At 36.0% G+C, this 25,422-nt stretch overlaps 1 protein-coding gene and 1 non-coding gene across 7 annotated transcripts in view; one reads left to right on the top strand and one right to left on the bottom strand.

The window, feature by feature from the left end:
- Positions 1-23,840, top strand: part of ECHDC1 (ethylmalonyl-CoA decarboxylase 1) — a 51,408-nt gene extending 27,568 nt beyond the window's left edge. For 5 of the 6 annotated variants that reach the window (XM_066248264.1, XM_066248263.1, XM_066248265.1 and 2 more), the window contains 3 exons: positions 5,096-5,148; positions 6,950-7,030; positions 23,124-23,840. In XM_066248264.1, the coding sequence (XP_066104361.1) occupies positions 5,096-5,148; positions 6,950-7,030; positions 23,124-23,532 (543 nt within the window). In that variant the 3' untranslated portion in view covers positions 23,533-23,840. The remainder of the gene's footprint in view (positions 1-5,095; positions 5,149-6,949; positions 7,031-23,123) is intronic. The other variant, XM_066248267.1, reaches the window with a different exon arrangement.
- Positions 1,172-1,300, bottom strand: LOC136316529 (small nucleolar RNA SNORA46). The gene has a single exon (XR_010727759.1). It is a non-coding gene; the product is annotated as a small nucleolar RNA SNORA46 (small nucleolar RNA).
- Positions 23,841-25,422: the final 1,582 nt, after the last annotated feature.

Raw genomic sequence — 25,422 nt, 5'->3', positions numbered from 1 at the left:
GAAATGTCTTATGTTGACACTGTCATAACCCAAGGACCCCTGTATAATAGAAACATGCTGATTGTTTCATACGTATATTGTGGGTCTGATCAAGTAATTGTAGGGAAACGTGTAGGTTTTATACAGACTTAAGATAAAGGATCACTACAAAAAATTAATATTTTTTAGTATGGACGCTCTTCAAGTTATTTGTGCTCTCGAATGCCTGGAGTAGAGTAAGAGTGACTTTTTATCAACAGCTGAGAACCCAGTTGGTGTGGCTCTAATGCTGAAATAGGCCTAGAGGGGTCCGTTGCTTGTAGTTATGCACATCTGACAGTCTCATGAAAAAATCTGGATTTGTGATTTTACTTATAATGTGTATGCTTAGAACCCACATCAGTACTCAAAAACCTTATTTTCTTTAAAGCATTTTCCTAGATAAATGGACCCTTTCTTGTATTTTTATAAAATCTGCCTATTAATAGTATGGGAAATATGCAGCATAGAAATAAGTAATTTGAATAAAATTCTCTTATGGGTAATAAGAAACACTAACACGTATAAAGTGTGCGCTATATTTGTCACATGATGATTTTAAAATGAACAAGGACTAGAAACAGTATATATAAAGTTCCTAATAAGTATTTCTATTTCTCATATAAACTGTCTTTCTATATGTCTGAGAAATAACTATAAATATATGTAAAACTAAAATTTAAAATGGCCTAGAGACTTTTAAGCCTCGTACATGTGTATGAGCTGCAGCTGCATGTGTAATGCATCTGCCCCTCACAGCCAAGATATCCTGAGACTGCACATGACTCAGTTATGAACAGTCTTTCAGTGAGGCTTTCTTCATCTAATAAACTTACTCTTGGTTGTTGCAGATGTATCACTAGCATGTGCTTGTTTGGTGAATTTGCTTTCTGAGCATGATAATTTTAGTAATAGGATTACTTTCCTTTCTAATTATAATAAGATACTTAAATGGCATTTTTTTTAAAAAAATGAAAATCAGGTTGATGTTTTTGCTACTGTATTTTTTCACTTTTAAAAAGTATTTTATTAACTCAAATGACCAAATATAAACAATAGTAAACTATTATAGTGCAACCGTCATGTATTTATTATAGCATACTCAACCACCAACATTTTAGCATATTTGTTTTTCATTCTACTTTTTTTAAAATTATTTTTCTCACTCCATCTAGCACCAGCAAAATGTCACCTGTGTGACAGAAAGAGCCAGGAATTCTTTCGCACTACAGCGTATCCTAGAATGGGGAGAGCTCCCATCCACAAGTTTAAATATAGTGCTGGACATTCTATTTTTTTTAACGTAGCGGGCCTCTTAAGAAGTTGGTTTCATTTTAGTATCCTTTGTGTGTGTGTGTGTGTGTGTGTGTGTACGTACATTTCTGTGATACATGATCTGTATATTGCATTGTGTGCTTACACCAAAGTCAAATCATCTTAGTAAATTTCATCTCCCTTTCTTCTTTATAAAGCCTTCTTGACTACCCCAACCCAATTGAAATGAATTGTTATTTGGTACTATTTTCCGTTCAAGAATTTTTTAAAATATTTTTTTATTTTTTATTTATTCATTTTAGAGAGGAGAGGGAGAGACAGAGAGAGAGAGAGAGAGAGAGAGAGAGAGAGAGAGGAGAGACAGAGAGAGAGAAGTGGGGAGGAGCTGGAAGCATCAACTCCCATATGTGCCTTGACCAGGAAAGCCCAGGGTTTCGGACCGGCGACCTCAGCACTTCCAGGTCGACGCTTTATCCACTGCGCCACCACTGGTCAGGCTGTTCAAGAATTTTTAAAAAGTTTCATTTTTTTTTTTAATCTCTAGATTTTTGAGGAGTAGGAGCTGGAACCACATTTCACTAATATATTCCCAAACTCTCTTTTTTTTCTTTCTTCCTTTCTTTTTTTTATTTTTATTTACAGAGACAGAGAGAGAGTCAGAGTGAGGGATAGACAGGGACAGACAGACAGGAACGGAGAGATGAGAAGCATCAATCATTAGTTTTTCGTTGCATATTGCGACACCTTAGTTGTTCATTGATTGCTTTCTCATATGTGCCCTGACCACGGGCCTTCAGCAGACCGAGTAACCCCTTGCTTGAGCCAGCGACCTTGGGTCCAAGCTGGAGAGCTTTGCTCAAACCAGATGAGCCTGAAATCAAGCTGGCGACCTCGGGGTCTCGAACCTGGGTCCTCAACATTCCAGTATGATGATCTATCCACTGTGCCACTGCCTGGTCAGGCTATTCCCAAACTCTTAACTTGTATAGATAATGTATCTAATAATGAATCCAAACATATTGCATACAAGCAATCTATAAGTACTATAGTCACCGTATTTCCCCATGTACAAGATGTTCCCATGTATAAGATACACCTTAATTTTGGGGCCTGAAATTTGAAAAAAAATTATTACATAAAGTTATGGAACTCAAGTTTTAATCATCATAAAATTCATACAACTTCCTCATCACTGTCAAAACTCCCATCCATTAGCTTATCCTCATCTGTCTGAGGACAAATCAGTCTTCATATACTGCCTTGACTCAGTTCCATCTATGGCACTTGAAATGCCACAACCACTGTATAAGACACACCCAGTGTTTAGACCCCAAATTTTCTAGAAGGGATGAGTCTTATACATGGGGAAATGTAAATTACAAAAATAAAAATATCACAGATACACAAAGGAGAAAATTATTACTGTGGGATTTAGAAAATCCTGCTTGAAAACTTTGATCTGGGCACTTGCTAAAATACATACAGGAGGCAAGAACAGGCTATTCCTTTGGAATAGTGGAAATGGTATAAACAAAGACCCAGGAACAAGTGTAACTTTTTAAAGCAATGGCAAGTAGTTTGTTGTGACTGAAGTTAAGGTGCTTGGATAGGTGATAGAGTAATTAATAAAGTTGGTAAAATTGTTTAGGATCAGTTTTTCCCAAGTAATTTAGAGGTTTCTCTTTTGGTGGTATGAAATAATCATCTTATAGAAAGGTTTATCAGATGGTATAATGAAATATATATTGCAGAGGGAAAAGAAATTAAATACTTAGAGAACATTTAGGAAGCAATGCTGTTGTAATAATCTGAGCATAAGTAACACAAGTTTGAACTAGTGTAATAGCAGTGAAAATTAATGGGGGACATGCCTGGTGACTAATTGAATGTGGAAAAACTGTGAAATGGGTCTGACAGGTTTAAACATTGCATATAGAGGGTCGGCCCGGACACTGAGGTCCCTGGTTTGAAATCCCAAGATTGAGCCGGTTTAAGCAGGGACTGGTCAGCTTGAGCATGGGATTGCCAGCTTGAGTGTGGGGTCACTGGCTTGAGCGTAGGATCATCCACAGATCCCAAGGTCGCTGGCTTGAAGCCCAAGGTTGCTGGCTTGAGCAAGGAAGGGGTCATTGACTCAGTTTGAGCCCTGCCCCTCACCTTCCATGCACATATGAGAAGCAATCAGTGAACAACTAAAGTGAAGCAGCTGTGAATTGATGCTTTTTGTCTCCCTCCTCCTTCCCTCCCTCTCTCCCTTCCTGTCTCTCTCTCTCTCTCTCTCTCTCTCTCTCTCTCAGATCAATGAAATTAAAAAAAAATAATTTAAAAAGAACTGTAAAATGGAAGTCAAAGATAATACCAAAATTATGAGCCTTGTTGACAAGAAGACCTTTTTCCATTAACTCATAACTTGTTTACATTTATGTCTAGGTACATTTTCAACTTTCTAACTGTCCTTTAAGTCAAATAGAACAGGTATTTTTTTATTCTTTATTCCTCCTTATGGATGAGGGAACTAAAGAAGTTAATAGTTATGACCTGCTCAAGGTTATGTTATTATTAAGTGATAGTGCTAAGATTCAAACTCAGCTGTTTCATTCCTAATTGGTTTTGCCATGCTGAATATGAACTATTGGCAGAATGTGAAATTTCTAGTAGGTTTTGGAACTGTGCATGAAAGTAATAGTTATAACAATGGGAATGGATCAGATTTCCAAAGAAGAAATTGTAGATAAAAAAGGGAAAAAGAATCATGGATTGTGTTTTTGGGATATATGCATTTAAAGGATTTATCTGAACAAGAAGAGACAAAAAGAAAACTGGAAAAGAACAAAAATCAGAAGAGAATCAAGAGTAGACAGTGTTACTAGAAACTAAGAGAATATCAAAATATAAAGAAACTGGTCAAAGCATGATACCATTTGTTATGGAGAAATAGAGGAAGAGAGAATAAGGAAAAACCATTTAATTTAACAAACAGGAGATTATTAGAAACTTTCAAAGGGAGTCAAGAGAAGCTAAAGATGAGATTATACTAGCCTGAAGAAAGTGTAAGTGCAGAAGAAGAAAGAGGCAATAAATTTAGACTACTTTTAAGAATTTCTTTTTAAATGAAAGAAACAGAAAAACAGAGAGAAGAACAGACAGGAAGGGAGCTCAACAGTCAGGAAGAAGCATCAGTTCTTCCCTGCAGCACCTTAGTTGTTCATTGATTGCTTTTTCATATGTGCCTTGCCCGGGGGGCGGGGGGGGGCGAGGGCTCCAGCTGAGTCAGTGACCCTAGCTCAAGCCAGTGACCTTGGACTCAAGCCAGTGACCATGGCATCATGTCTATGATCCCATGCTCAAGTCAGCAACCTCAGTGTTTTGAACCTGTGTCCCATGCCAATGCTTCATCAACTGTGCCACTACCTGGTCAGGTGAAATTGGTTTTTATTTGTTTATATTGTTAGGGGATCAGAGTTTGGGCTAATAGGTGGGTGTGTCTTATGTCTCTTCTTTCTATAATACTCTGAATAGAACTTCATATGCTTGTAGGGTATGTAATCTAAGTGTTACATCTAAGTCTTTGCTAATATCTCATGTAAAGCTGAGCTCAAGGAATCCTAGAAAATCAACAAAATCCAAAACTGCATCATTTGCATTTCAGACAGCATCAAAGAGCTTTAAATGAGAACCTCATAAAAAAAAGTTAGATGTATTTTTGGCTTTATTACTCTCTAAACCCTGAAAAAATATATTTTTAATTTCTTGTAAAATACATTTGCATTATAACTGTGTTTATGTTTATTTTTATTTAAAGGATGGACAGGAATTATGTATGTTCATGCAAAACACCTTAACAAGATTAATGAGGTAATATATTTTTCTTTTTAAAATATTATTTCTAAAAAAACAAAAATAGCTCTTTATTATTCTGTGTTGCCAGTTAAAAATAATAGATGATTTTCGCATTATATTTCTTCTAATGATGAACTATTTATTTAGTATATTTTTACCAACTGGACACCACTGTACTTTTGGTGTTCTTCATATGTGAGAGTCTAGAAAGAATAATGGAATCATAACATTACTATTCTAAAATACTTTTTTCTTGTATTGGCTCCTGTTTACTCTGTCCCCTTATTGCAGTTGACCTTTTCTTGGATAAATCTTAGTTGTTTTTTTTCTTTTAGCAAGAGAGAAAGAAAAAGGGACAATGAGAGACAGGAAGGGAGAGAGAAATGAGAAGCATCAATTCTTTGTTGCAGCAGCTTTGTTGTTCATTAATTGCTTTCTCATATATGTCTTGACCAGGGGACTACAGGCTACAGCACAACCAGTGACCCCTTGCTCAAGCCAGCAACCTTGGACTCAAGCCAATGACCTTGGGCTTCAAGCCAGTGGTCATGGGGTCATGTCTAAGATTCCACACTTAAGTCAGCAGCCCCACACTCAAGCTAGTGATCCCATGCTCAATTCCAATAAGCCCGTGCTCAAGCTGGCGGCCTCAGGGTTTTGAACCCAGTTCCTCAGTGTCCCAGGCCAACACACTCCTCTGTGCCACCTCATGCTCAGGCTTAAAGTTTTCTTATTAAAATAATTATTTTTAATTGGGAGTAGTGTATACTAGGAAATATTCCGTTACTTTAAAGCTATAGCTTTGCATTTCAGTTAGAACCTACAAAAAATTCATACTTTCAAAACATTTTAGACTTACCTTTTAATACTGATACAGTCCTGCACTGCAAAGTGGGTTTTTGCAACAGAAAAGGTGAAGAGATTTATTTTTCCACAGAACCATTCCTTTATATAATAATTGTCTATGGATTATTTCAGTGAGTAGTAAAAAGATAGGAACCTTTATAATAACAGTTTTGGAATTCATTCTTCTGTATCACATTTCCTCCCTTGGGATATGGCCTTAACTGATCCAAAAATAGACCAAGACAATATCACATTTCATTATTCCTGATTTCCAGTAAGTAGTTGAGAAATTCCAGGGACTATATATTATTAAAAAACATCTATTTATTATTATTATCGTTTTAAATTAAGTGAGAGCAGGGGAGGCAGAGAAACAGACTCACACATGCACCCCCACCAGGCAAGCCCCCTTTAGGGTGATGCTTTGCCCATCTGGGACTTTGCTCCATTGCTCGACAACTGAGCTATTTTTAGTGCCTGAGGCAGGACAAGAAGCCATCCTCAGTGTCTGGGGCCAACTCACTTGAGCCAGTTGAGCCATGGCTGCAGGTATGGGCAGAGAGAGAAAAAGAAAGAGAGAGAAGAGGAAGGCACTCCTTTCTCCTGTGTGCCTTGACCAGGAATTGAACCCAGGACATCCACATGCTGGGCCTGTGTTCTACCACTGAGCCATCCAGCCAGGGCCTGAAAACATCCATTTAGTTGGAATAAAATTATAATCTGACTACAGTTTTAAAATATGTAATGATTCAGGGAAGTATTTTGATAACTTACATGACATTTAGTATGAATTAGTATATCTTCAGTAAAATATTGTTTTGCTCCTTATGATGCATGGGCTATCCTTTGAGTTTTGTTTTTTAATCTAAACATAGTTCAATAATTTTGTTTATATTGCATCTTAAGTTTTTAAATAATATTGAAATTAAAAATGTTAATATACATTTTTTCTTTTTCCTTCAATATACAGACTTCCTTTATTAAGTGTTGCACTGGTTCAAGGTTGGGCATTGGGTGGAGGAGCAGAATTTATTACAGCATGTGATTTCAGGTAGGATGAAAATTGCATTACTCCTTGCATAGATATAATTAACATAGCTCAAATTTATTTTTTCCTGAATGTCAATATGTAAATATTTTATATACTCTTAAACAGCAAAGTCAATTTGTGAACTGTCTTTTTGTTAATCATTAAAGTAGATAATTTTAGTCAAGCATAATAACTCAACTATTACTTTAGTACCATTCATTCAAAAAGTTACCTAAACAAAATTAATTTTAATAAATCAAATCTATTTTAGTAAAATCCCTGGGGAGGCAAGCCAAGGAAATATATGAAACTTCAAGATTGAAAAGAACTATACAAAGAAAAGTAAAGAACTAAATAAAATAAAAAGGATGGAAAAAAGACTTGCTTATCTTTGCTGTGATTTATAGTTACTGGGATGATTAGGGAATAAAATGATTTAGGACAAATAACCCTTGCATCCCTAGAATATTTTTTAGTATTGGATAGCTCATACAACCAGCGTTAGGAATGGCATCTTATCGAGTCGAATGCTTTACATGTGCTTGAAACTGCATTCTCAGTTATCATTCTTAGGACCTACTAGCTTGGTTATCAGGAGAAGCAGTTCACTGTTCTTTGAGCTGTATATATTTACACAATTGAGCCTCTGTAGAGTGTGTAAGATATTGTAGATGACATAATTGGAAATAAAACGGATAAAGAGTAAAAAGCTCGAGCACTGGAGTCAGAAAGACTTAGGTTCAATCCCATTTTGCCTTTTTAAAATCTGACTTTAAGTAAGTATTTCTTCTAAGTCTTTATTTCTTTACCTATTAAATAAAAATAATCTTTCTTAAGTGTTTATAAATAGATTTAAATTAGTTAACAAATATGTAGATTTTTAGCATAATACTGGCCTAAAGTACACATCAATTTATATATACACAATAGTGATTAGAGATTACCTTATACTGCTCTCTTTTACATAAATGCCAGAATGGAAATGTTCTGGCATATTTTAAATGCATTAATTCTTTCATTTTTAACCTAAAGGCTATGCCCTGGCCTTATCCCTTCTCCCCCTTCTGGTAAAGAAAGATGTTGGAATGTACGCTAAGCGGACATATTCAATGTTTAAGATTTTGACTCTTCCTTTTAAACACGAAAGAAAAAACCATTTCACAGTGGCATGGAGTACTGTGGGCCAGGGGAAAAATAGTGGAGGCAGGTGATTAATTCAGCTTCTTAGTTTCCTTTCAGATCTGGTTCTTTGAATTCTAAATTTTTCAAAGTTCAGATTTTTAAAGTATCAATATATATACTAACTTTTGTAATCTATCTTGTAGTAATATGCTGTGAAAATACTCATGACAATATAAAAGACCCATCAAAAGGAAAAAAACCTATAATTAAGGATGCTAAAAGATGTATATTATTTAATCAAAGACTTATCTTTTCTAACCTTCATTTTAATAATTGTCAAATCAATTTTAAAGAGGTATAATTTTATTCTACCTCATGTAACCACCTCCACAATAAAGATCCAAAACATTTTTTTACCCCCATATGTTTGCATGAAATTTCTCCCAGTCAGTTCTCCCCAGTCCAAGACAAACACTGATCACCTTCTCACTCTAAATTATATTGGTTTTATGGTTTATTTTTAGAGTTTTATATGAATAGACTCATATAGTATGTACTCTTTTGGTGTCTAGCTTCTTTTATTCAGTGTAATTATTTGAGATTCATCAATATGTACTGTGTATCATTACTGCATTCCTTTTTAATGTTGAAAGGTATTTCATTGTGTGGATATACCAGATTTGTTTTTGAGATTCATCTGTGTTATTCTATATGTCAATGATCTGTTCATTTTCTTGCTCAGTTATATGCCTTTCAATGTATATTATTTATTATTATTACTTTGTAGTCTGGATAAAAAGTCCTTTTACAAATACATAGCATTTTTTATCAAACATAAGTATTATGAATATTCTTTCAACGTTTTAAATTTATTAGTAATGTCTTTTGAACAGCAGAAAATTTTAATTAAAAAATTTTAACTTTTCATTTTGAAATAATTAGACTTATGAAAAACCAGCAAAAAATTGCACAGATAATCCCTATTTCTTTTCAGTTTCCCAACTATAAATATCATATATAACCACAGGACAATTACCAATCCAGGAAATTAATATTTTTACAGTATATTTACTAATCTACAGACATCATTTAAATTTATTTAATTGCTGTACAAATGCCCTTTGTTTGGTCAGGGATTCAATCTAGAACCTATTTTGTCCAATATAAATATAGCATTAAGATTTCTGTGGCATACCTTTTTCTTTCATGGTATACCTTTTATTATTTTTAAATTTTAATCTATACTGTATTTGTCACAGGAGATTCTAATTAGTAGACAATATATATTTGATTCTTGATTTTTATTTGGTCTAACAGTTTCTGCCTTTCAATTGGAATGCTTATACCATCTATATCAGGGGTCGGGAACCTATGGCTTGCGAGCCAGATGTGGCTCTTTTGATGGCTGCATCAGGCTTGCAGACAAATCTTTAATGAAAAAAATATTGTTAAAAATATAAAACATTTTCATGTATTACAATCTATTCATTTCCTACTGCTCATGTTCATGTGGTTGCTGGTGGCTGGAGCCAATCACAGCTGTCCTCCGGGACAACACCAAATTTTTACTGAATAATGTGTAATGTACATGGGTCGTTGTATGGCTCTCACAGAATTATATTTTAAAATATGTGGCGTTTAAGACAAGATGGCAATAGCAGATGTACCAACTTCCACCTCCCAGAACCAAAGTGGATTACAAACTAAATTTTAGAACCATCATCTGGAAAAACCAACTTTGGACTAAACTAAGAGGACTTTTCAACCGATGAACACTAACGAAGCCACACTGAGACTAGTAGGAAAAGTGGAAATGCAGAGAGGGCTGCCCAGCTCCCCAGAGCAAATGGCAGCCGGGAGAGACTGGCGTGGCGGGAAGTGAGTTTAGCAGAGATGAGAGGATCCTGAATCCCAAGAGCAAAGCCTCAGCCTGCAGCCCCAGAGCCTAGAAGAGGCGTATGGACAGTATTTAGCTGGAAACAAGACAGGATACTGTTTGTGAGAAAGAGACTGATTTCTCAGACCCAGGATTCTTCTTAAAGGGACTGCACAGAACACCTCTCTCACAACCACTCACCCGGGGCTCCTGGGGACAGGGAGAGAGGAGAGGACCAGAGTAGCAGGAAGAGAGTTTAATCTAGGAGGCACAGGGAGAAACATTTTGGGAGACAGCCACCCTAACCCCTGGGATGAGTCACTCCCCAAATCTGAAGTGAATATTTCCCCTGGAAACAGCAATATCAGCAAAGGGAAGCAGGTCACCAGCCAAACAAGCTCTCCCATGGCACCCAGAGCAAAGTTGCTTAGAAGGAGGGAGCTTTCAGGACTATAGTAGCGAGTGTTAGGGTCTGAGCTGCAGCACCCCCACCCGCACGGCTGAGGGCTTGCTGGAGGGCGGGTGACGGCAGGACATGGAAGCGCTGTTCTGTTGGCAAGGGTGGAAGCCGGCTGGCCACCACTGGGCCCAGATGTGAGCTCAGTCTTGCCCAGCTGGGGAGGACGGGGCATGCAAAAGTGGTCAAGCCCAGCTGCAGGCTGTCTGCAATCCAGCCTGTGGAGGGAAGGGCGGGAACCCAGAAGTGGTGGAGACCAGCCCTTGAGAAAGGGCGCAGGAGCACAGCCTTGCCCCACCCGCAGAACCCAGATTGTGGCCTGACTTGGGAGCCGGCTCCTCCCGTGGAGGTGGAGCCAAAAACCCAGAATAAGCAGAGTCCCGTTACTGAGCATGGGCATGCAGTCCCGCCTGGCCTGTGGAGCTGTTTGCAGCCATCCTACAAGCAGGCTCCTCCTGCAAGGGCAGGGCGAAAGCCTGGAAACAGGCGGAGACCCACTGCTGAGCAAAGGTGCTCGCCACTGCCCTCAGGGCCGAGCATAAAGCCACCCATAGGGGCGGGGCAAAGGCCAAGGGCACCAAGGCCTGTATACCTGAGCACGTGATCACAGCCACTCCTGTGAAGAAGAGGCGGAAACCATAGCAACAGCCCCAGTGGGTAGGCACTGGCAACGCCCATACCCAAACGCCCTAGGCAGCAACAGCAGAGGGGGTGGCAGGCCTGCAGACAGACCATACCTAGGGAACAGAGACCACACCCAGTGGACTCCAGTGACCAAAACTTTCTTTTACACAGAGAAAATGAGGAGGCAGAGAAATGCAACACAAATGAATCAAGAAAAATCCCCAGAAAAGGACCTGAATAAATCAGATATAACCAAATTACTAGATGCAGAGTTTAAAATAATGATTGTTAGGATGCTCAAAGATATTAAAACAATAAATGGTCATTACGAACAGCTAAATAAAGAGATAGCAAATATAAAAAGGACATTGAAATAATAAAAAAGAATCAGTCAGAAATGACAAATACAATATCAGAAATCAAAAACACAATGGAAGGAATAAAAAGCAGGATGGATGAAGCTGAGAATCGAATCAGCGAGTTAGAGGACAAGATAAATAAAGGCAAGGAAGCAGAGCAGAAAAAAAGAAAAGAGACTCAAAAAGTTTGAGGAAACTCTAAGAGAGCTCAGTGACAACATGAAGAGAAATAACATCTGCATCATAGGGATTCCTGAAGAAGAGAAAGAACAAGGGATAGAGACTTTGTTCAAGCATATCATAGCTGAAAACTTCCCTTAATTATGGCAGGAAAACATTTCACATGTTCAAGAAGCACAGAGAACTCTATTAAAGAGAAACCCAAAGAAACCTACAGCAAGAAACATCATAATTAAAATACCAAAGCTAAGTGATAAAGAGAAAATATTAAAAACTGCTAGAGAAAAAAAGACTATCACCTACAAAGGAGCCCCCATAAGGATGACTTCCAACTTCTCAACAGAAACACTTGAGGCCAGAAGGGAATGGCAAGAAATATTCAAAGTAATGCAGAACAAGAGCCTACAAGCAAGACTACTTTATCCAGCAAGGCTATCATTTAAAATTGAAAGAGAAATAAAAAGCTTTCCAGACAAAAAAAAAAAAAACAACTCAAGGAATTCACTACAACCAAACCAAGGCTGCAAGAAATGCTAAGGGGCCTGTTGTAAACAAATCAAAGGAGAAAAAGAATATAGCAAAAGAAGAATACAGATTTAAAGAATAAAATGGCAATAAACAATTACATATCAATAATAACCTTAAATGTTAATGTATTAAATGATCCAATCAAAAGACATAGGGTAACTGCGTGGATAAGAAAACAGGACCCAGCCCTGGCCGGTTGGCTCAGTGGTAGAGTGTTGGCCTGGCGTTTGGGAGTCCTAGGTTTGATTCCTGGCCAGGGCACACAGGAGAAGCACCCATCTGCTACTCCACCCCTCTGCTTCTCCTTCCTCTCTGTCTCTCTCTTCCCCTCCCACAGCCAAGGCCCCATTGGAGCAAAGTTGGCCCAGGCGCTGAGGATGGCTCTGTGGCCTCTGCCTCAGGTGATAGAATGGCTCTGGTTACAACAGAGCAACGACCCAGATGGGCAGAGCATCGCCCCCTGGTGAGCGTGCTGGGTGGATCCCGGTCGGGCGTATGCGGGAGTCTGTCTGACTGCCTCTCTATTTCCATCTTCGGAAAAATACAAAAAAAAAAAAGAAAAGAGAATAAGAGAAAAATAAAAATAAAAATAAAACAGGACCCATACATATGCTATCTATAAGAGACACAACTTAAAACAAAAGATGCACATAGATTGAAGATAAAAGGATGGAAAAAACTATTTCACGCAAATGGAAATGAAAAAAAATACCTCAGTATTACTGAGGTAGCAATACTTATATCAGACAAAATGGACTTTAAAACAAAGACTATAATAAGAGATAATGAAGGTCACTACATAATGATAAAGGGAGCAATCCAACAGGAAGATATAACTGTTATAAATATCTATGCACCTAATATAGGAGCACCTAAATAAATAAAGCAGACTTTGATGGATTTAAAGGGTGAGATCTACAGCAATACTGTAATAGTAGGGGATTTCAATACTTCACTAACATCATTAGATAGATCCTCAAGAAAGAAAATTAACAAAGAAACAGCAGACTTAAAGGACATACTTAAGATCAACTCGATTTAATAGATATCTTCAGAACCTTTCACCCTAAAGCAGCAGAATATACATTCTTTTTGAGTGCTCATGGTACATTCTCAAGAATAGACCACATGTTAGGGCACATAAGTGGTCTCAACAAATTTAAGAAGATTGAAATCATATCGAGCACTTTTTCTGATCACAATGGCATGAAACTAGAAATGAACCACAATGGAAAAAAACAGAAAAATACTCAAACACTTGGAAACTAAATAGCATGGTATTAAATAATGAATGGGTTAACAATGAGATCAAAGAAGAAATTAAAAAATTCCTATAAATGAACGATAATGACCATACATCAACTCAAAATTTATGGGACATAGCAAAAGCAGTCCTGAGAAGGAAGTTCATAGCATTACAGGCAAAACTCAAGAAGCTAGAAAAAGCTCAAATAAACAACTTGACCCTACATCTAAAAGAACTAGAAAAAGAACAGCAAGTAAGCCCAGAGCTAGTAGAAATAAGGCAATAATAAAGATCAGAGCAGAAATAAATGACATGGAGGCTAAAGAAACAATACAGAGGATCAATGAAACCAGGAGCTGTTTTTTTGAAAAGGTAAATAAGATCAATGAACCTTTAACCAGACTCACCAAGAAAAAAAGAGAGAGGACTCAAATAAATAAAATTAGAAACGAGACTGGAGAAATAAAAACTGACACAACAGAAATACAAAATAGTGTAAGAAAATACTATGAAGAACTGTATGCCAAAAAACTAGACAACCTAGATGAAATGGACAAATTCCTTGAAACATATAATCTTCCAAAAATTAATCTGGAAAAATCAGAAAACCTAAACAGACCAATTACAACAAATGAGATTGAAACAGTTATCAAAAACTCCCAAAAAAGAAAAGTCCTGGGCCTGATGGCTTCACAAGTGAATTCTACCAAATATTCAAAGAAGAACTAACTCCTATCCTTCTCAAGCTAGTTCAAAAAATTCAAGAGGAAGGAAGACTTCCAAGCTCCTTTTATGAGGTGAGCATAATTCTGATTCCAAAACCAGGCAAAGAAAACACAAAGAAAGAAAATTATAGGCCAATGTCCCTGATGAATTTAGATGCTAAAATCCTCAACAAAATATTAGCAAACTGGATCCAGCAATATATGAAAAAAATCATACACCATGATCAAGTGGGATTTATTCTTGGGAAGCAAGGCTGGTACAATATTAGCAAATCAATCAATGTGATTCATCACATAAACAAAAGGAAGGAGAAAAACCACATGGTAATTTCAATAGATGCAGAAAAAGCATTTGATAAAATCCAGCATCCATTCATGATCAAAACTCTCAGCAAAGTGGGAATACAGGGAACATACCTGAACATGATAAAGGCCATCTATGTCAGACCCACAGCCAACATCATACTCAATGGGCAAAAATTAAAAGCAGTCCCCTTAAGATCAGGAACAAGGCAGGGGTGCCCCCTTTCACCACTCTTATTCAACATAGTTCTGGAAGTCCTAGCCACAGCAATCAGACAAGAAAAAGAAATAAAAGTCATCCAAATTGGAAAAGAAGAAGTAAAACTATCATTATTTGCAGATGATATGATATTGTATATAGAAAACCCTGAAGTCGCAGTACTACTAGACCTGAATAATGAATTTAGCAAGGTGGCAGGATATAAAATTAATACTCAGAAATCAGAGGCATTTTTATACACTAACAATGAACTGTCAGAAAGAGAAATTAAGGAATCAGTCCCCTTTACCATTGCAACCAAAAAAATAAAGTACCTAGGGATAAATTTAACCAAGGAGATTAAAGACTTGTACTCGGAAAATTATAAAACATTGATAAAAGATATCAGGGAAGATACAAACAAATGGAATCATATACCGTGCTCATGGTTAGGAAGAGTAAACATCATTAAAATGTCTATATTACCCAAAGCAATTTATAAATTCAATGCAATACCTATTAAAATACCAATGACTTATATCAAAGATATAGAACACATATTCCAAAAATTTATATGGAACCAAAAGAGAACACGAATAGCCTCAGCAATCTTGAAAAGGAAGAATAAAGTGGGAGATATCACACTTCCTGATATCAAGTTATACTATAATACAAGGCCATTGTACTCAAAACAGCCTGGTACTGGCATAAGAACAGGCATATAGATCAATGGAACAGAACAGAGAACCCAGAAATGAACCCACACTTTTATGGACAACTGATATTTGACAAAGGAGGTAAGAGCATACATTGGAGTAAAGACAGCCTCTTCAACAAATGGTGTTGGGAAAATTGGACAGCTACCTGCAAAAAAACAAAACTAGACCACCACCTTACACCATTCACAAAAATAAACTGAAAATGGGTAAAAGACTTAAATGTAAGCCGTAAAACCATAAGCATCTTAGAAGAAAACATAGGCAGTAAGCTCTCTGATATCTCTCGCAACAATATATAAATATTTGCCGATTTGTCTCCACAGGCAATTGAAATAAAAGACAGAATAAACAAATGGGACTATATCAAACTTAAAAGCTTCTGCACAGCTAAAGACATTAATAACAGAATAAAAAGACAAACTACACAGTGGGAGAATATATTTGACAATGCGTCTGATAATAGGTTAATAACCAAAATTTATAAAGAACTTGTAAAACTTAATACCAGGAAGACAAACAATCCAATCCAAAAATGGGCAAAAGAAGACACTTCTCCAAAGAGGACATACAGATGGCCAATAGTCATATGAAAAAATGCTCAACATCACTAATCATTAGAGAAGTGCAAATTAAAACCACATCAAGAATGGTGCTCATCAACAAAACAACACAGAATAAGTGCTGGCAAGGATGTGGAGAAAAGGGAACCCTCCTGCACTGCAGACTGGTGCAGCCACTGTCGAAAACAGTATGGAGATTCCTCAAGAAATTAAAAATCGAACTGCCTTTTGACCCAGCTATACCACTGTTAGGAATAAAGCCCAAGAACACCATAGCACTGTTTGAAAAGAAGAAATGCACCCCCATGTTTATGGCAGCATTATTCACAATAGTGAAGATCTGGAAACAGCCCAAGTGTCTGTCAGTGGACGAGTGGATTAAAAAGCTTTGGTACATATACACTATGGAATACTACTCAGCCATAAGAAATGATGACATCGGATCATTTACAACAACATGGGTGGACCTTGATAACATTATACTGAGCGAAATAAGTAAATCAGGAAAAGCTAAGAACTATATGATTCCATACATAGGTGGGACATAAAAATGAGACTCAGAGACATGGACAAGAGTGTGGGGGTTACAGTGTGGGGGCGAAGAGAGGGTGGGGGTTGGGGGAGTGGAGGGGCACAAAGAAAACCAGCTAGAAGGTGACAGAAGACAATTGGACTTTGGGTGATGGGAATGCAGCATAATCAAATGTCAAAATAACCTAGAAATGTTTTCTCTGAACATATGTACCCTGATTTATCAATGTCACCCCATTAAAATGAATAAAAATAAAAATAAAATAAAATATGTGGCGTTAATGGTTCTTTCAGCCAAAACGGTTCCCAACCCCTGATCTATATTCAATGTTGTTATTGATGAAATTAGATTTAAATCTATCATCTTGGTATTTCTTTTCTATATATTTGCCCCATTTTGTTTATTCTTTCTTACTCTACCTGCCTCATTCTAGTTTAGTTGTTATGATCCCATTTTATCTGTTATTGACTATACCTTTTTGATATATATTTACATCAAATATATTTTTTTCTCGTAACATTTTTACTACATATAAGTATAAAATTTTCTAGTAATATATTTTACTATATATTTATGTTTTACATATAGTATGTTACTTTATTACTATATATAAATATATATTTTGAGAGAGTAAAAATATATTAATGGAAAAATGAAACAGAAAATCCAGACATACAAATTTCTTGAGTGGCAATGTTTGTGATATATGGGTAAATGTATGTTTATACATTTCTAAAATATAGAAGATATGTTTTCTTTTTTAAAAATTTATTTCTCAATTACAGTTGACATCCAGTATTATATTAGTTTCAAGTGTACAGCATAGTGGTTAGTCATTTATATACCTTACAAAATTATTCCACCCAAAAGTCTAGTACCCACCTGGTACCATGCATAGTTATTAAAATACTATTGACTATATTCCCTATGCTGTACTTTATATCCCCGTGACAGCCAGTGGGTACTTCTTAATTCCTCTACCTTTTTCATTGTCCTTTTAACCCCCCTTCCATTGACAACCATCAGTTTGTTCTCTGTATCTATGAGTCAATTTGGGTTTTTTTTTTTGTTTTATTTTGGTTTTTAGAATCCATAAATAAGTGAAATCAGATGATATTTGTCTTTTTGTCTCTGACTTATATCACTTAACATTATAATTTCTAGGTTCATCCATGTGCTTGCATATGGTAAGATTTCACTTTTTTATGGTCAACTAATATTCTGTTGTATATCAGTACCACCTCTTCTTTATCAAATCATCTATTAATGGACACTTAGGTTGCTTTTATATCTTGGGTATTGTAACTAATGCTGCAATGAACATAAAGGTTCATATGTCATTTCAAAATAGTGTTTTGGATTTCTTTGGATTTATGATATATTCAAAAGTAGAATTGCTGATTCATCAGGTAGTTCTATTATAATTTCTTGAGAATTTCCATACTGCTTTCGACAGTGGCTGTAGTAATTTGCAATTCCACCAATAATGCACAAGTGTTCCCTTTTCTCCACATCCTCACCAACACTTGTTTGTTGATTTATTGATGATAGCCATTCTCACCAGTGTGAGGTGATATCTCATTGTGGTTTTTATTTGCAATTCTCTGATGATTAGTGACCTTGAGCATCTTTCATATGTCTATTGACCATCTCTATGTCCTCTTTGGAGAAGTATATATTCAGAGCCTCTGCTTATTTTTTTAATACAATTATATGTTTTTTGGTGTTAAATTGTATGAGTTGTATATAAATTTTGAATATTACCGCTAATTGGATATATCACTGATTAATATCTTCTTTCATTCAGTAGGTAGTCTTTTCACTTTGTTAATGGTTTTCTTTGCTGATTTTCGCCTTGTATGATCAGGTTTAGAGAAACCGGTTGAGCCCGACATGGGACCTACACATCTGTGAGATAATAGATTAAAAAAAAATTTTTATTATTAACTTTACTGGGATGACATCAATAAATCAGGGTACATATGTTCAAAGAAAACATGTCCAGGTTATCTTGTCAATCAATTATGTTGCATACCCATCACCCAAAGTCAGATTGTCCTCTGTCACCTTCTATCTAGTTTTCTTCATGCCCTTCCCCCTCCCCCTTCCCCTATCCCCCCCCCCCGTAACCACCAATAAATAGATGGTTTTAAACCACTAAATTAGAGGTAATTTGTTATGAATGTAATAGAAAACTAATACTCAACTATTCTCCTAATTTATATTTCATTCTAAACACTTTTAATTAGTCAGGACAGATTAAAATATTAGAAGCAAATTATTTTATCACAGTTCTAGCTTTTCATTTCCTCAAACCAATTTTGTTTATAAAAGGGAAACATAATGTTTTAATGCCCTGATAATCAAAAACCGAGGAGTGCTATTTTTAATTCATAAGTTAGGCCCTGGCAGGTTGGCTCAGCAGTAGAGCATCAGCTCGGCGTGAAGAAGTCCTGGGTTTGATTCCTGGTCCAGGCACACAGGCGAAGCGACCATCTGTTTCTCCACCCCCCACCCCACCCTGCTCCCCTCCTGCAGCCATGGCTCAAATGGTTCAAGTGAGCGCTGAGGATGACTCCATGGCCTCAGCCTCAGGTGCTGTGTGCCCTGACTGGGAATCAAACTCGAGACATCCACACACCAGGTCAACACTCTACAACTGAGCAAACCAGCCAGGGTTGTTTTTTTTTTTCTTAATTAACTTGAAGTTTTTCTCCTTCAGCCATATCTATAGAACACAGTATTAGTTTTACCTTTATTTGGAAATATAAAAATTGTATATATTTTGTAGTCTCCATTGATAGATATTAAGAAAGAATAGAATTCTGTCATTTGCTAGGCTACCCAGTATAGGTACTATATATAGCCTTTTACTTTCAGTACTTCAGGGATTGAGTGGTTTTAGGTCAGATCAACTTTATACTACCTAACAGGAATACTACTCTTATTTGTGGTGGCCTACCTATAGCTGCAACGAACTTAATAATAATAAAAGCTAGTACATATAGAATTTAATGTCTCAGGCACTGTGAGGGTACAAAATATATACAACTTCTATATTCCAAATAAAATTATGTATAACATAATAAATGTGGCTGAGACATAATATTTCACACTAACTTTTTTAAACATACATAAATACAGTCCCTCTAAGATTCTGTTTAAAGAACTGTGGCATATATGTATATATGTTCTAAGCATCTTTTATATACTAGCTAATTTAATATTCATAAAAATTCTATGGTGTAAGTACTGTTATTATATTTTATAAACAAGCACTGAGGCCCAAAGCTATATAATTTAATTTCCTTACCCTCTTTATACCATGTGTATTTCTTTGTAGTATGCAGTCAGTGTAGTAGCCAACCCAGGCAGTCTGGCTCAGTCCATGCAGTTGACATTGAAACTGTACTGTTTCCCAACAGTTAATTATATGTTTCCATTCATTAACACAGAGTTCTCTAAAAGAAGCCTTTTCAATAATAAAACATTTTAAAACTTTTATAATTTTTCCTAAAAACCTATTTTAGTAAAATGTGGTAATTGTTTTTCTTGTATACATTTGTTCAAAGACCTCCAACTAATAGCTAAGCCATTAGAAAATAGCACATTGAACAATCCTTTCAGGTGTCAACATTGACTGCAACACCCGTCAAAGGTGATGCTTTTGACCCAGTTATGGGTAGTTTTCCCTATACCCTTGTTGCATTCATAAGGTAACAACCATGCATCCACGTTTGATTATTGTCCTCATTTCCCCCCTTCCAAGGTAATACAGGAAATTTTAAACATTGCCAATAATAATTACACTATTAAACATTCAAAAGATACGTATACTATTTTTTACATTTTAAAATAAGGGAGTTTAATGTGGTTTTAGAAATTGAGTCTGCTGTTAAGTCTTTAGAATTTTAAGATTTAGATCTTCCAGTTTTCTAATAGGTTAATAGATTATTCTTTGCAATTAGTTACCTTACAAGTATTACCAGGTGACTGCATAGAAACTCTAGAAGTAACCTGTAATGTCTATCAGGAAACATTTCTGGTTTTTAGATATATCTTATTATTGGTTGGACATTTTCTTCATAAACTATGGTTATCAACGTTTAAAATTTTATATTCATCTTTAGATTACTAAGAGTCTTATAAAAGGTTACATATTGCTCTCATTGTTAAGAGTAAATAACTTGTGTTCTTTTCTCACTAATACATTTTTTGGTCATATTAACTAATGTATATTAAATGTATATCAGTACACAAACACACCCTATGCATATGATATATAATGAGTGGAGGTCAGAGTTTGATCACAACAGGTAGTTTTACAAAGTTCACCTCAGGATGTATTAGAGTTGTAAAATATTATATAATTCATAAAGGCAGATCTCACTTTGTAAAATCCGGCAAAGGAAAAAACAAACATGGAATAAAGATGATGGTAAAGATTCTTCTTTAGAAGCAAAGAATTCCAAATACATATGTGCTTACATAGATAGTTGTAAGCTCATCTACATTATCCTAACATCTAGTGCTTTAACCACTTTTTATGTTCAGCCGATTCTCAATGAATTCAGTAGTGACATGATAGTTTTCTGTGTTGTAGGAACAGCTCCCAGCCAGTGTCTGTGTCAATTCCAGGATATTATAATTTAGAACTGATATATTAAATTTATTCTGTCAAAAGCTATTTTATAGCATTGTGTTTAATGTTGATTATATTCATATCTCTAAGACTATTTGGCATTATTTCTATAATTTCTGTTCATTTTTGACATTGTTTTCTGTTTATTATAACAAGAGCAGTACCCCTCTTAAATTTAGAAGGAGAGTAAGATTCTTAGGAGACTTGTTCTTTTTTACTTCCAATTAAAAATTATGTATTGAAGACTACTACTTTGCCTCTAAAAGCAATAGTTTATAATTGAGGAAGATTTTCCCTTGTAGAAATTCACGGCTGTGAAGAGAAAGTTCTCCTTCCCAGTGGTTTAGTAAGTAGGCTTTTGTGAGGATTCTCTAGTAGAATATTTCTCCTGATGAAAGGGTCAAAGACTAAGAGTCTGTTCTTGGTGCTAATAGAACCAAACCACCTACAGCTGAGCAGTGAATGAAGCCTTTGGAAAGCTCAACTAACTTGTGGTCTTTTTTTTGGTAATGAATAGTTGAAAGCAATAATTTTTCTTAAAAAATTAAAATTCAGACATGTCCTTTGGTCCAAAGTAAGGTTTTAACATAGTGAAAGCTTCTTACTGAAGCGTGGAGTCAAAATAAAACTCATAGACTGTATTCTCTACACAATATAACTCCATGTCGTCTATTAAGTTGTGCAAATATTTAACTGGCAAATGTGAAGCTGTTTGCTATGCTCACTAAATTCTTTGTTAACTCCCCTTTATTATTCCACTTTGCTTATTAATCACCCTATCATAAAAGTCCCAAAATTTAGGGAGAGTGAGTTCCTGCTATAGGAAATTGCTGCTCTCAGTCTCACCCAAGCTGCTATTGGCTTTCTTAATGGTATCCCTGCTTCTATTCCAGTCTAGTTAACTATTTTGTGTACAGTGAGGTTAAAAGCACACATAATGAAGCTCACCTACCTGGGTTTCAATTCTGGCTCTTGCTATAGCTGCTCATGAGACCGTGAGTGAGGTATTTATTTAGTTACTGCAGTTTCCCTCTGTAAAATGAGGATATTACTGTACCTCATGATTGTTCTGAGGATTAGTTGACCTACAGTTCCATAAACAACTGGTGTGTAATTGAATGCTAAATGGTCCCTAACACAGCAACCAGGATAACCCTTATCAGTAAGTCAGATACTACTATGCTCTTGGGTAACTTACCCTAAATATCTTCACATTTATGAAATAAAGTCTGAACTCCCATGGGAGGCCCGTAAGTCTGCTCTCTTATTTCCACTCCCATTACTCTGTCTACTCTGTTCCAGCCACAGTAGCCTGTCACCACATACAGTTACACTTCAAGGCCTTTGCACCTGCAATCCCTCTTCCTGAAACACCTTGTGCCCCCCCCCATTCTTCACTATACACTCACTCAAGAAGGTATTTAAATATTCAGAGGCCTTTCCATCTAATGTAGCACACCCCGACAAACATATTCTCTAGATCCTTGCCCAATTTTATTTTTCCCTATTGCACTTACCACCCCTGACATCTACCATTCAGTCTTTCTCTAACAGGAATGTAAACTGGCATTGGCAGTGCTTAGTATAAACACTTGCTGGGAGACTGGATAGATGCTGGTTTACAAAACAAGTTTTCTTTTCCTGAGGACTTTTGACCCTAACTCACTAGGCATTTCCCCCCATCATATCCACCAAACATTTCCTACTACCATAGTTTCACTTAACCTAGATTTTTTTCATTAGGCCACTACTTACTTTAGAGATAAACTTTGGGCTTTTACAAGTAAAGACTTGATTCTTCTTTGCAAACGAAAGGATGAGCAATCACAACAAGATGTTGACATTGTTTTCAAAGGGAAGTGTTAAGTACTGTGTATAAATTGAATTCAATACTTAGCCAGATGTTTTAAACATTGTTTTTAATATAATTTATTTACTTATAAAGACCTGTGATTTCAAATTAGATAACGAATGGATATTACTTTGACTAAAGCATATATACTTAGCTACAATTAAGATTTTTTTCCTTTTCTCTTTTGCAGATTAATGACTAGAGAGAGCGAGATCAGATTTGTTCACAAGGAGATGGGTATAATACCGAGCTGGGGCGGTGCTACACGGCTGGCTGATATTATCGGCAGTAGACAAGCTCTCAAAGTATTAAGTGGGGCCCTCAAACTGGATTCAAAACAAGCTTTAAACCTAGGAATGGTCGATGAGGTCTTGCAGTCTTCGGATGAAACTGAGTGTCTAGAACAGGCACGAGAGTGGCTAAAGCAGTTTATCAAAGGGCCACCTGAAGTAATTAGAGCCTTGAAAAAATCGGTTACTTCAGGCAAAGAGCTTTGTTTCCAGGAGGCATTACAGACAGAAAGAGATCTTTTAAGAACACTTTGGGGTGGACCCGCAAATCTGGAGGCTATTGCCAAGAAAGAAAAATTTTGTAAATAGTTTTTAAATATGATGAACTTATTATTCCAATGATTGATAATTTGTAGAAGTTACTTTGAAGGATACCACTAGTATTTGGGTTTAAAAACTTCTTTTGAATACCTAAACTCATTGGCATAATTTTCAGTATACTGTCGTCTCCCCCCCTTACCTGTGGCAGAGAGATTTCATGACCCCAGTGGATGTGAATGATACTGAACCCTCTGTATACTGTTTTTTTCTTTATGTACATACCTATGATAAAGTTTAATATATAAATTAGGCATAGTAAGAGATTAATAATAAACAATTTACTATAATAATGTAAATGTGGCCTCTTTCAAAATATTTTATTGTTCTATACTCACCACTCACCTTTACACTTTTAGGAAACATGTTATTGCTCCTCTTGGCGTGTCCAAATAGCCAGCATCACTATTCTGGCCCTTTGGGGCCATTATTGTTTACTTGAACACAAGCACTGGGGTACTGAGTCTGATAATTGAGCTGGCACCTAAATGACCAGTGGGTGTGCAGAGCATACTACGCAGATATGCTAGACAAAGGGATTCAAGGCAGGATGAAGTAGGACAATGAGAGATTTCATCATGCCGAGAACGACATGTAATTTAAAGCTTACGGTTTATTTCTGGAATTTTCCATTAAATATTTTCGGGTGGCAGTTAACTGTGGGTACCTGAAACCTCCAAGAGTGAAAGCACAGATGGGGGGGACTATAGTATTTGGATATTTACCAAGTAAATCTGGACATTTGCCTAAAATATAGAACACTTTTGGCTTAAAAAGTCTTACCAATTCCCAAATTCCCATACTAATTCTTAACCTATACCCAGAGACCAGTTTTTAAAAGAAAACCTATTCCTAGGGTTATTTTTCTTAAGTCTTTGTTCTAACTTACCTAGAAGTAATTTACAAAAAAGAAAAACTTAATGAAATTTGAAGTTAAAGAACCAAAATGGAGACAAGAAAAGATATTATCAATCATTTTCTTCTGTTCCAAGCAGATGGAGTGAAAGTCATGTGGCATGGACCCCTTTTAAAAAATAAAGGTGCTTCCCACGACACCCCACCTACAAATTTGGAGACTTACTTGATCTAATAGTTTTCTATTTTCAACAATCTAGTAAACAATGATAGCCACCATATGGAAAGTCTCCTGACTACAAAACTGGCCATTCATTTGTGTGCCATAGAATTGATTACCATTTATGTAGTCAACTTGACATCAAAACTTCCTAAGACTTTAAAGGGTCTCAGCAGCATCCTCCAACATACATTTGTATTTTACATCAGATTTCTATTTTTCCCCCAAAAAGTAGCTATCTTTTCTTTTTTTTACAACATTTAAAAAACTAGAGGGATAAAAAAAAACAAAAAAAACCCAAAAACTAAATTTCATAAAAATACACAACTTATATTCATGATGATCTCAGTAACAGACTTTAAAAAACATTAAGTTAAAGAATAAGTCTCAATTCTAACATATCACAGGAGGTAAAAGATAATTTCATAGTGAGTTTTTATTTGCTATTTGTAAAATTCAGTTCACATTTCAAAATCATATTAAAAATAACTTACATATGCTTCATCAACATTATCCTACTATTTTAAGTTAGGAAAATATAGAAGACAAACTTTTTTACAGAACCAAATTCTGGATTACCAAGTTTTTTTTAACTTTAACCCAAAACTTCCTACCTTGCAACATGTTCTACATTTTGTGTAAAGTGAATTTGTATCTACTAATACTGTATAAGTAAGTCTACTATTTAATTCAGATGAGTGTTAGCCCACTAGTGAAGACTGGCAAGAATATCTAAAATACATATGGCCTCTACAATCAGTTAAGAAATTTGTTTCACAGGCTTTAGGTTTATTTCCATACATATT

This window comes from Saccopteryx bilineata, chromosome 12 (assembly GCF_036850765.1).
Source record: "Saccopteryx bilineata isolate mSacBil1 chromosome 12, mSacBil1_pri_phased_curated, whole genome shotgun sequence".
Classification (NCBI taxonomy): Eukaryota; Metazoa; Chordata; class Mammalia; order Chiroptera; family Emballonuridae; genus Saccopteryx; species Saccopteryx bilineata.
The sequence above is the reverse complement of the archived record's forward strand: the minus strand, read 5'-3'. Positions and strand labels throughout refer to the sequence as shown.